A 13,536-nucleotide genomic window follows, 5' to 3' on the forward strand; every position below is an offset into this window, starting at 1 on the left:
TGTCTTTTTCCTTACAAACCTTGGAAAGCCTTTCAGCTCAGCTGATACTTGAAGTTGGCTATGGGGCCTGTTTCCAACACAAGTTTTTATGAAGTGATTACTATTTAAGTGCACACTTCCTCTGGCTCACTGTCTACTGCAATTATGCAAATAAGATGCAACTATATCCAGCATAATTACATCAGACACAATCGGGTTACATTAAGATTGATTTAAGATGAATGAATTGGATTCATGTAATGACTTCCCAAATCACCCCATGGGACTAATGCAAAGAAAATTTTGTCCCAAGAGTGACATCCAGCATCAAGACAAGTAACCGCATATCTGGAGCCTGATTCTACAAAAAAAATTGAATGCTTTAAACTTCCTGTGGAGTCACAAGCTACTAGGACACCCACTGCTATAAAAACAGGGAATGCACTTTAAGTCATGTATGTGTAGACAACTGTGAATATACCAACACATTTGCATTTAAAGCCTGTGTTTAGAACAGAAGAGCTATGATTTGTAGCAGTGTTATTTGAAATGTTTTTTCCTGTATTTTTTGTTTCAGTTTATGATTTATCTAAACAGTAGATTTACAGACTTTAAATGTTTGATAATTCAAAAGGTACTATATACTTATAATACTCTAGCACATTAATCTTCAATGAAATTTAACACCTTCTGGCTTATTAGACTAGGATTTTCCCCCTGAAGTATGAGAAGAGGCTAGCAGAATCACATATTTAAGATTAAGGTATCGTATTTTTCTATCATCAGCAACACTAGCAAAAGAATAGAAGCTACAGAGCTCTGTGTTTCCAAACAGGTTTGTTAGGAAACTTATTCTAAGTACTACTTAACATAGTGATAAAAAACAAGAAATAAAATTAAGATGCTCTGGAGGAGCAAAATAAGAGTATCCATCCTTACAGAAGCAGATATTTTAGTTCAATGCTTACGTCTTACCAGACTCAGTGGGAATTAAGTTGGTGCTTAACCATTTTCTTGGAGCCTATGAGCTGCAGCGGCAGACTAGAGCCTTGTTGCAGAGCACTACATAAAGAGGAGACTGCGCCAGACTATGATACTGCTCGAGATATGTTTCTTTAGGGCAAATACAGTTCCATTTTGCTAATTTAGTTTGTTTCCATCAATTTATAGGGAAAAATCAAGGCCTCTTATTTCATTTACTTTATGTATTCATCAAAAGAAATGCATTACTAAATTTTAGAAAGCAAATGTTCATTGCTGCCTGATAAAAGAATGACATTAAAATGTCTGTTTCCAGTTCTCTTGGATTCATAGCCAAATGAAATTACAACAGGAAAAAAAAAAAACAAAATAAAATACAGTAGCCTAAATGAAAGAAAGACCGACAATCCAAACAGATAATAGCTTCACTAAGCAAGAAAACGCTAATATCTAAGGATTGATTACTTCCTGTAAGTAACAGATTTCACTGAATATTTCTCATAATGGATGAACTAGAAATGGAATCCATCTAACAGGAGAAATGTGTAGTTTGGAAAAACACTTCCTACAAATAGAAACAGTTACTAGGATAGCACTAAGAATTCTGTCTGTGAAGGTCAATATGAAAATTACTGTGTGGGAACAGGAATTTGCTCTGTGCTCTTAGCCATCTCTTTACTCTTCCTCCTAATAGGACTAAGCAGATGGCAAATACAGATGGTAATTAGGGATGGATGAATGGGATTGAAAAAGGTAAGAACCACCCTGAACCTTTCTGAGTAGTCACAAAGCATTCAGGGAGCATTTGCTATTGACATTGTAACTGTTATTCTAAAACATTTTTGCTTTGCCTGTCCTTTAAACCAAGTACTTTTTTTTTTTTTTTTTTTTCTGAGTGTTTTCTCCTTTCGGAAAATAAGACCCAACTCAATGGATCTCAGAATAGGTATCTGCCCATACAGAACCAGTTCTTGAAGAATGATCACAAACATATGCACAGACAAAATATAATTTAAGTATCACAAAACTCAAGTAGTCATGGAATCTACATAACTACAAGTACAAAATGCAGCTAACCAACTTTCAGGTAATTGCCTAATTCCATATTCTGAAGAAGTTCTTCGCGAGCTTAAATAGAAACATTTTTTCTTTGTAGATCCTCTGAATTTGCTGATGCTCGAATCTGTTAACAGACCTTCTATACCTGAATCCCTCCATTCTGTAATCGTCACTTATTGTTTCCAAAAGGAAATTACATATTTCCCATTAGTTTAATGTGTTTTATGTGTAACATAGAAGGAATGTATTCTTAAACAAGTAAACTTGGAAAATGTGTGTGTTTGTATTCCTGGCAGGCCTTTAGTTTCTAGGTCAGAAACTCTCAAGGACAGAAACAGATAGTATGAAAGTCTACCAACTTTATGCCATTATGGAAAAGTAACATGCAAAAATGCTTCCACAATTTCAAAAATATAAAAGGATGAAGCATACTATAGATCTGAGAATAATTAACAAGGCAGTAGTAAAGACACAGTAAAAAGAAATGCAAATATTTGGTCTTCCTGTGAGTGAAGATACCAGAGCTTATTTTAATGTGTGAAACACTTTCCAAAGACTCTGTGGAGACTCTGCCTGATAGAAGAGGAACAGAAAGCCATATACAGGCAGAGGAGATGCTTTTCATCACTTTTGTCTCCCTTATAAAGAATTTTTCTTCTCATATTAAAGGAAAACACAGATTCTAATCAGTAGGTTTGGTTTGCCCCAGAGAAAGCCGTTTGTATTGTTAAGTATCTAAGCAGACAAAGGGGATAACAAACTGAAGAAGGATCAGAAAAAGAAGACTTCAGAAAAAAAAAGAAATGCTGAAAAAGGAAGAAATTAGATAAAGAAAAAGTGTCCCTAAATTTTTATATATGTGTGTATGTACAAATATATGTATTATAAATGATATGAGTAATACATATAAATATATGTGGTGCTTGATCTGAATGAAATATAAATTAAACTGAATTTAAATATAGGGACACTACTCATCTGAAAATGAATTTTTGCTTCCTTAGTAGGGAACAAATCCACTGAATAAGAAGTGACATGTAAATTGCAATAAATTTTTTCTTCCCATCCTTCCGATAAACATACATATATTATACATTAATATCATTTTATTTGGGTTTCTGGTGGCAAGGGCCTTGTGCTATTAGCAAACTGTAATATAAGCTCTGAAATCATGCTTTTAATAAATAACTGCTAGTAGGTTTTCAACTGTGGAAACAACATACAACTTTCAGATCAGGAATACATTAGGAAAATCTCAGGGGATGAAGACTAATTTAATTTATTTGATATTCATTGTATCTTACTATGTCTATACATATGTATTCACGTAAGATATGACAAAATACATGGGCAATCAATTTTGTACCACTGTAGTTTCATAAAACAGGGAAAAAAAGGTGCGAAGTTATGACAGAAAGACAATCAAAAAGAGCTCTTACCCTCTATGGTTGCTCTCTTAGGCAGAATGGTGATTGCTCCTTCAGCAACATCTTCTTGCTGAATTAACGGACTCACTTTGGAGCCCCAAGTGTCGGACCCCACCCATAGAAAATGACCAACTTGATCTGCCCTTTTAGCAGCTGCAAGGATCTGCCTGTGAAAAAGAACATTTTGTTCATAAATGAATTTAATTGAAGCATTTAATTGCTTAGTAAAAATAGTGTGTTGCAAGCCTGCAAAATGAACAGAAATGGCATATTCCTGTAACTAGCAGCAGCTTCGCAATAGATAGTGTCGTGATCCATGCAGCACAGATTGGCACTTTTGTTTGATTCACTTAGTATACTAAGAATTAAATCCTGATTTCACTAAAACTTAAAATGGTGTCATTGACTTTACTGACATTTTATCCTAACTTCTTGTTAGCGTTGTTCTGTATAAAACTGAGCCACACATGGATACACAAACTGAAACTTTAAGCTAATCTATAAGTTATACTCAGAGAAGATGTAACAAGTAAAAATGAGAGTCACACTGTTCTAAGATATTATTTATATTATCTTAAGAGCAAACGGTATCCGATTTGTATGGTTTAACCTTGAGCATCCATGCCATTTTATCACTAGTAATGATTATTTGCCATAAAACTGCCTGTATTAATAAACAATACATAGTATTACTAGTATGAATAGAGGGGCATAATGTCTCGTTGAGAGGTAAGGTCAGGTCTGTCATCAAATGTATGACTGATCTTATGACGTTGTTTGTAGTCACGGGAAAATTGTTCAGATCTTGCTCAGTACTCCCTTTTCCTGCTGCTGTGACAAGGTGTAAACTCCATGTTCCCACAACATTTTTACCAACAGATATTTCCATGTTTTTATTTTTATTCTTACTTGCTTTCTCTTTTTCTGCATAGCTACCAAGCACAAATAAATTAATTCTCTTAGTCATCCTTACTTTATGTCCTCATCATTGGCAAAAATAATGATGGCCCGGGCATTAGGAGTTTCTAGAAGCTGCTTGATAATTTTATCAAAGTCGATGGTTTTGTCTTTGCGATCCTGTGGGATTTTCAGGGACTGAGCAATGCAGAGCCCACCTGTTGAAGAAACAAGAAAAGAAGTCTGTAAATAATGAGCAAAGGAAAAACAGTGGGAAATAAATATGGACTGGAAGGGAAGCCTAGGAGGAAGAAAACTCTCAAATCTGATTACCATCCTTACGGAGCAGTTAGTCTTCATGCTAGGCCTCTTAAGGCATTCTTACAATTGGTTTTCCTTTTGAGAAGCATAGATCACTCATGCTAGGCCTCTTGAGGCATCCTCACAATTAGTTTTCCTTTTGGGAAGCACAGATCACTCATCAGGATACATACAATAAGCATGGCTGGGTAGGGTCATGAATTAAACAGATGGGCAAAAATAACATCATAGAAAAGCAAAACAAACAAAACAGATAGCAGAGGGATAAAAACTGAACAAGTTTAAACTGACTGGAAAAAAAAAGACCAAAAAAACCCCAAAAAAACGAAAGGCAAAAAATATGGACAACACATTAGACAAACTATTTTGGTGAAAATCTGGGATTCTTTTTGATGTTTCCACTGAAACAGGAACAACATATCTGAAACAGGAACAGCATAGGAGTCGAAACTGAAATATCTGCAAAGTAAAGATTGTTCATGAAAATCCTGACTCATTCAAGTGCCCATCTTGGAAAGGGGTGAAGCTGCCCAAGCAGCTGAGACCTCAAGATAAAGTAAATGTCTGTGAACTATACTTCTCACAAGTACACAGGTAAAATTGAAAAAGTAGTATTAATACAGCAATAGTGATAAACACATCCATACCACAGAATTATGCAGTTTTAACGTATTTTGCATATTATGTATCAAACATACATTTAGTCTGCTTTAGGAAAAAAGAAAATTTTTTAAAGAAAATTGCATCATCAGTGACTTTCTCCTTGTCACTGTAGGAAGATGAAGACACACTTGTGACTTTTTATTTTGCTTCTCAGCAACAAACTCTTATCTTTTACAGCATCTTAGATACTAACTTCTTCCTTCCTTCAGTATACTGCACAGTGTGTTAATTAAAAAATTAGAGATGCCAATAAAAACAGCAGTGGGGATGAGTTAATTAAAAGCATGGCAAAGGACATATTCATAGATAGGCTTTAAAAATACAGATGAAAAATTACAGTGAAACGAGGAAACAGAAAATGTATTCTGTGGTAAAGGATTTCTAGAGCTTATGGTAAATGATTTCTAGAGAAGACAGTGTATATACCATCAGCAGTCTATCTGCTTGCAATCTGTCAAAGGACAGCTATCTTCCTAAAATACAGCAAAACAGATATATGAACACCTAGAAGAAAACCACTGAACATTTGTAAAGAACAACTGTATGGCTTTAAAATTGCAAAAGATCACTCTCCTATTGCACGTCCCATCAACAGATCTCTAAGCACTTTACAAAGTAGGTCAGTATCATTATTCCTTATTTCAGATGCAGAGAAGCTGACGCAGAGGTTGCCTGGTAGCAGGTCAGGTCTATTGGTGCTAGGTGATCCAAAAACTCTGGGGAGGAAAGAATAGTTTCTGCGGGAAAAAAAATGTATCGGAGAAAAGGAAAGGCTGAGGAAAGATAAAACAGAAAAATGATCCCCAAGATTTTCTCTGACTCACATAAGTGTTTCATTTTGCTTTGCAATTATTATAATCTTTTCCAACCTTTTTCTTTGAAAATAATGATTTTTAAACAGAAACTTCATTTCAAAATGAACAAAGACCCATTGCTAATGTGTTTAAATGTTATATCACGTTATTTTGCCCAGTCAAAATTAGAAATCAACTCCAATTCATGAACAGAGTTATCCAACTCTGAGCACGGGAACAGGTTGCCCAGAGAGGTTGTGGAGTCTCCTTCTCTGGAGATCTTCAAGGCCCGCCTGGATGTAACCCTGTCTAACAGGCTCTAGGTGACCCTGCTGAGTGGAGAGGTTGGACTAGATGATCCCCAGAGGTCCCTTCCAACCTTACTGATTCTAACTTCTCTGAAGCACCACGTTTGGTGCAGATTATCCTTTGGGTAAAAGCACAGGACCCCCCTCCCCCCAGCCAGCTCTGGTTTTGAGCCCCTGATCACAGCCCCCCAAAGACAAGGGCATCTATCGGCAGAGAGGCACCAACAGAAAATAGAGGGGAAAACAATTTATATGTCTCTATTTGCCACTGAATGCTTTCAGTCTGAAGACCAGTCTCTCTTTCCTTTTGCTCCTCAGGATGAAAAATCTCTCTGTCTTGGCATGCCTAAGGAGAATTTAAAGTTATTAGTGGCTACTTTAAAGTACCACTGCCCTCTTTGGCACTCCATCAAGCCAAGCTAAGCTACTTTGAATTTCCCGTGAGAGACTCCTATTTCTCTTGTTAAATAAAGGCTTGGGAACTTGGGAGAATTCATTGAGAGAAAAGGAAAAAAAGAGCAGACTATTGCAAAGGGCCAGATTTGTCACTTGAAAATATACATGTTCCTGCTACAGTATCCTTTCAAGAAGCTCCCATGTTGACACAGAGGACAGGAGAAGATATATTTTGCAGTGTCAAGATCAAAGAGTTTTTGCATGCTGAATGGAATGATTATTTAGACACTTCTGAAGCTACTGTAAACACCCTTTGCAATCCATCATTACTCTTACTCCCAAAAAGTGGGTTTCCCTCCTGAGAGGGTCAGAGAAGCAATTCCAAAGACAAGAAAACAGCCAATAGGGACCCAGAGCAATGTTCCTGAACATCTTGTGATTTCAAAAAACTATACTAGAAACTAACTTTAAGAACATTGAAATCAGGAAATAGAATGCTTACAATTGTATTTTCCTAGATATCAAAGCTCCAGTATAGAGAAAATACAAATGGTGGTGTAATCTGCAGATTATTACAAGGAATGAACACAGAGAAACAGAAGCAATGGGACCTGAGACCTGACACTCATGGCAGTAATACTTCTATAGTTAAGAGTATATTTGCATTAAAGAATGCTTGTATCTAGGGAAAACAAAAAAAACAAAACTAGGGCAGATGATATATTGTCATGGTAAAACAGTTTTAAAATATCAGTATTTAATAAATCATGTATGCCATAATTTATAAGCGCTTGAAAAAAAATATTTAGGAAGGCAACCTATTTTAGCAACCTATCCTGACAACAAATATATCTATCATGTGGATCAGGCAATCTCTATTGCCTGGATAAAAGATTCAAAAATCTTATTATAGTTGATGATTAGAGCTGTACTGAACATCCTCAGACAAAGACACAGTTGTGGCCAGACCTTCTCAATAGTGAGTAAAAAAAAATCTCTATTGCAATGTACAAGTCAAACTCATGTAATTTCCCAGAACTTATTAAAGGAAAAGAGGACCCAGGGAACAGGATAGAGGGGGAAAAAAAAAAAAAAAAAAAAAAGCTTGGATTTGGGGGTCCATATTTCTGTTCCTTTTTGTGCCACAGATACTGTGCTAATGTGACTATTCAAGGTAAATGAAGAATTGTTCTTATAGCCAGAGGTAGCGACACAGCTTTCCCAAATGGAGTAGCTGACACATATGTTATTAACCCATATGCCATCTCTGTTAAAGGTATGCAAGAATTATAAGTGGCAAATATCAATGGCTAAACCACAAATACATTATCGTAGCATCAACAGCTTCAATAAAACAGCATCTATACAGCTGCCATTTTTTCTGAAGGCTCAACAGCAAGTGGAACCTGGAGAAAAGATCTGTATGAGAAAAATGAAGATTCTGTAGATTTTCAGGGGAAGCCTATCCAAAGCATGAGCGTCACTTAGGGGAAAGCAGGAAGCAGGAAATTGTTTTTTTAATTGAAAATTTAGCATGTGGGAGGAAACTACTTGCTGACTCAACACAAATGGTTGACTGGAGAGGAGTGAATTTCTCAAGAGCTGAGTGGACACAAGGCAGGGAGAGGCTAGACTGTGAAGACCCCTGAATGAAAACACTTTTTAAGTTTGAGAAGATGAGAGCTAGTCAAAGGACAAGTTCAGCATTAGGAAAGCAATCTCTGAAGCAGCATTTGGAATAGAAGCAGCTAGGGCAATATAGAGCATATCGGGTTAAAAAAAAAAAAAAAAAAGGTAGAGTAAAATGCAATGGGACCATGACTCAGATGATACAATTCAGATGTGTTGGTGGATATTCAGATTTCAAATCACTGGTGTTTCTTCCAAGAAAGTGACAGTATTACAAAATGATTAATATTTGCTCTCAGTCAGCGAAAGAGTCAATGTGTATCATTTTCTCTGTCTGCTTTAGTTTTGTTCAAGTCCACACCATGTGACAGACTACAAGCGTGTGATAGACTACAAGCTTGTGATAGACTACAAGCTCTTACAGATAAGTTATGGTGATAGATCCCAGTCACCAGATGTGTATCAATCACAAGTTTGTTTACATTCAAGCCTATAAACTTGTTAAAAAAGTGTTTCAGCCTCTAAGGAGGATCTCATTACAGGCACAGGCACGTGTCATTTTTCATTTCTTAACAATAACAGACACCCAAGCAACTGGGCATATATTGTCTAGATGACAAACATAGAATAAGTTTAACTCTCATGTTCTCATCTTGCATTCTTATTACAGGAAGAAATACACGTGCACAGTTACTTAAACTGTCAAGTTAATTCATACTGCTCCTGAAGTAAAAAGCTCCAAGAGAATTAAGCAGTAAAAAATGTGAAACTTGCAAATTAAGGATTTTGTCATAGGACTTCTGCAGAAATATATTACTCTCGACTGACTGGAGAACTGGCAAACGCTCTAAGCAGCTACAAACTGCTACAGCAAATAATGGAGAGTCTTTGAGCTCTTGCATCAAGCTGATTCTGCTGCACCTTTCTGCATGCCAACAGCCCTCACAGCGTGTAAACGAAGCGGCATCAGGGAACTTCTGAGTCATCTTGTGGGTTGCTTTCACTAAAAGTACTATGGTTTTTATCAATTGGTTACAGAGAGATTCCCATTGTTTTTTACATTATTTCTCTCTAGTGAATGAAGAGAGCAGGTAAATAATTGAAATTCTAAAACAAAATACAAAGTCTATTACAAAGATGAAGGATATAGGGGACACATAAGAGATTTGAACTACAGAATTTTTTGAGATACAGCACTCAAGCAATTCTGTAAGCACACAACATGCATCTTTACCTTGTTCTGCCTAACACACAGGATTTGCAAGCCAGGCAGCTGATGCCTGCTTTTCCAGTATTCTTGGAGAAAGAGAAATGTAGTGTTCTCAGAGCTCAAACATGGCCCCCTTCTCTCTGTACATAAGCAAGCAGCTGCATCATTAAGACTGGTTCTTTCTAGCACTAATGACATTGTCAAAATACAAAATGGAAAACTTCATGGAAACATTTAAAAGACATAATTCATTCTTCCTTTAATGCATATTGAGTCTCTCAGCAATGTCAGTAGGAATTATACAAACATCAGCCTGGAGAATAGCTCTAGTTAATAAAATTAATGCATATTTCTTTTTTTCTCTAGAGATGTTGGCAAAACTTGTTGTCAAAAAACATCATCCATTAACCAAATACAGAGCTAAGGTGACCAGGACTGAATCTGGCTTCTGATTATTTCCACAAATGTTGGCACATGCTGGTGGCCAACAAAATGGCTCTGAATGGCTCTATTCCTCATGAGAACAAGCAGCTAGCTACACTTGTCAAAAGTCTTTGCATTAAAAGGAAGGCTAGGTTAGTGGTTTCATCTTTGCTCTATGTGCCTATCCTCTCAACAGCTAGATACAATACTTGTAAAAATGATCTTCAGAAAATCATTTCCAGTTTTCTGTATATTCAGGAAATTTATATAAATGGATCTTCTCTGGTCTTTCACTGTTATCTACAAGGGCTCGTACTCTTTGCTTAAAGTGATACACTGTCTTAGATATTAAGATAGTTTATGAAGTCACTCAAAAAAATGGACAGTGATTAACGTTATTAGTGCCCTTCCAAATTTTATTAGAACAATCACAATGGTCTTCGAAAAAAACAGCGTAACTAGACCTCAGGAGTAGAAAAGCTCTATTCTCCTTCACTCCTCAGAAATTCTTGAGTTCCAGAAGTTGGCTAGTTTGAGTTTCTTATGACTGAGTTCTTAAAATACTTCTGCTTATGTCGGGAAAACAGGAGTGGGAGAGCAAAAGGGGCAAATACTTAACTACTTTTAAAGATAGAGTTCAAGAAATTCATAGAAATAATTACATGAAAAGTGATCACAACAATAATGACTAAAGAAGTCAATTCCACGCCATTCTACTCTTTAAACAGTATCTTTTCTCTTCTAGGATATTTATAATGTCTAACACTGAAATCTTTCTAATCCTTCTCCTCTGCTAGCAAACATTTTTGCAACAACAAAGTTTGTGAATGCAACACAAGGAACAGACCTGATAGGTTCAGTCTTTCCAGATGTGCCTTTGTCCAAAAAGTAACCCATTAAAACAGCACAATATTCTATGAAAAGGATAAGACAACACAGCAAACCATTTCTTCAAACAATAACTTGAAATTACTTGGTTTTATACCTTCTAGTTTTTCTGGTTTGGAACACTTTGGCAGACTGACCCAATTGTTTTGAATTATTCCAGTCATTAGAATTCCCCACATTACAAGCCACTGATCAGCTCTCAAGTGTGAACAGGAGGAGAGGGAAGGGCCCAGAGGGAGCAATATTTCAATAGCACAGGTGAAACGTCAGCTTAAACTGATTGGGTGACTGATCAGTTGTCATTCAAGTTGTAGATGCTTTTTTTCTGTTATTCAAAGAGATACTAAATGTAATTAAGTATTTTTCAAGTCAGATCTGACCTCAATAAATATATTATATATACACCAAATGAAAAAAATTACATAATTTGTTCATTCCCAACTTTCCTCATTATCATTTGTTCCAAATGTTCAGATGTAAGCCCTTTAAAAAGCTGAGGCTTTTAAAGGTGCTTGTCCCCATGCTCTCTACTCTAGGTGTTTTCATACCTAAGATACTGGATTCACTGTGATTATTGGACTTGCTAGAACATCACAGGCATCTTGTGTACCCTCACAGTCAACCACTGGAGCTCATGTCATCTAAGTGGAAGGACAAAAGGAACCCTCATGCACTTCCCTCACCAGTACGTGCTTGTAGTCCTTAGAGACACACTCAGGGGCAAAGCTGAGAGGATGAGCAATCATTTGTCTTTTAGCCCTGCCAACACAAATTCTAACTAACCAGCTATCACAAATGTGGGATGGGAATCCCTATTCAAAGGGCAACTGTGGGACAGCTCTTCCAAAACTGGCATCTGATCTGAAGTTTCTGCCAGGAAGTAATGGAAAGTGCCTGTGTAAGAGAAAACATCTCAAATGCTGGATGTTGAGTCCCGGGTGCCCCTATGGGACAGGCCTGTCAGCTCCAGCCTATTCTAACAACCTGGAAGGTTGAATGGATGCAGACAAACAATTATTACTATGAAAGGGAATTTTTAAATTCAATCTGTGCTTGTAAGGCTAAAGGTAGGTGATAGGCTGCACTGCAAAGTGGAACAATCCTGGCTGTACTTGGACAGCATTTAAAAGCCTGGCCACGTATCTGGCTAGCAAACAGAGCTGGCCAACTCATAGCCTGGGCCTGCACATGATTAATCCACAATCCCTGACACCTGGCAGTACATAGCACTCATGACAGCAGCCTATTTCACAGCTCCTGTGTCAGTGTTAATGGCACCATGCCAGTGACAGTATAGCGTAGGGCCAGTGATACGACTGAGCTATGCTCCAAAACTCTGCTAAAGGCTGTCCGCAGCCAGCCGAGCTGTCTACAGATGGCGTCTCCTACCCATCTGTGGAGCTACATCACGAGGCAGCCAAGCATACATGCAAGCCATATGACCTACTCCAGTGCGTGTTGACGGTTAAGAAAGAGATGTGCCCTAATCCCATAGATTTGAGGCTAGCAGAGGCAGACAATACCTCTAACACTACTAGAAGAAAACAAAAGTTACTGAATAAGCATTTCTCAAGACATCCTTAAAAAGAGTACTAAAAGATAGAGACCTTATTTGGAGACATTTAGCACAATTTTTCCCTTAAATTTCTCTTCCAGTGAAATATTCTTCTGAACACTATTAAGTCACTAATGAGACTCAATCTAGCAGACTTTGATGAGAAATGTCCTTTCTTGTGCAAAAAGAACCTTCTTTAGTTTCACTGTGATCCATATGATGGCCACTGCTTTCTCACAATCTGCTGGAGGAGTTTTAATTAATTAAGTGAGGAAAGTTAATCTTAAAGCATTGCTCAGGCTGTTGGCAATTAGAGCTGTACGAATACCTGATTCTTTTATTTGGTTGCAAAACTGAAAAGCTATGGATCAAACTGTTTTTTTTTCCTCTTATAAGAAGGCCAAACAAATCATTTTCCCTGAAACAAATTAATCAATCTAATTTGAAATGGAGAGAGTCATTGTTTGGGACTTGTACAAGGAAGGAACTGAGAAGCTCCACTCACGAAACAGAAGATTCTTGTTTCTCCCTCTTACCTAGTGATCATGTGAGACTCAAGATCAGGTCTCTCCTTTGCTGGAGAGGCACTGAATGTATATTCCAGGCTTCTCAGCATCCTGACCTAACCATCACCTACTGATATTCTGCAGCACTCTCTCTACACACTTCCCAGGGAGTTCTTCCATCCCAAACTGAAGTAGATGATACTGCTTTTCAGTCATAATAAACAGTGCCAAAAAAGAGATCAAACCTACCATACACAGAAAGTAAATGGTTCTCTGCTATGACAGTGGATCTGAACTCTCCAGCATAGACACTGAGATACCTAAGCAACTGAGATTAATGGAATGTGACTCCAACCAACAGCCCTTGCTTGTGTTCTCTGCCATGTTCTTTCCAACCAAAACTAGAGAATTAATTTGGTTTCAATTCAAAAATATATTTAGAAAGCATGAAATCACACTTTCCCCCAAAATTCTTATTTGTCAGGAATTTCTGTTCATTT

At 37.1% G+C, this 13,536-nt stretch overlaps 1 protein-coding gene across 11 annotated transcripts in view; it reads right to left on the bottom strand.

Moving 5' to 3' along the window:
- The window catches only part of GRM7 (glutamate metabotropic receptor 7), a 342,940-nt gene that overhangs the window by 165,513 nt on the left and 163,891 nt on the right, over window positions 1-13,536 (bottom strand). For all 11 annotated transcript variants that reach the window (XM_062585576.1, XM_062585583.1, XM_062585585.1 and 8 more), the window contains 2 exons: window positions 4,420-4,561; window positions 3,459-3,613 (listed from right to left, as the gene is read on the bottom strand). In XM_062585576.1, the coding sequence (XP_062441560.1) occupies window positions 3,459-3,613; window positions 4,420-4,561 (297 nt within the window). The remainder of the gene's footprint in view (window positions 1-3,458; window positions 3,614-4,419; window positions 4,562-13,536) is intronic.

The sequence above is a fragment of the Rhea pennata genome, chromosome 12 (assembly GCF_028389875.1).
Source record: "Rhea pennata isolate bPtePen1 chromosome 12, bPtePen1.pri, whole genome shotgun sequence".
In the NCBI taxonomy this organism is placed as follows: domain Eukaryota; kingdom Metazoa; phylum Chordata; class Aves; order Rheiformes; family Rheidae; genus Rhea; species Rhea pennata.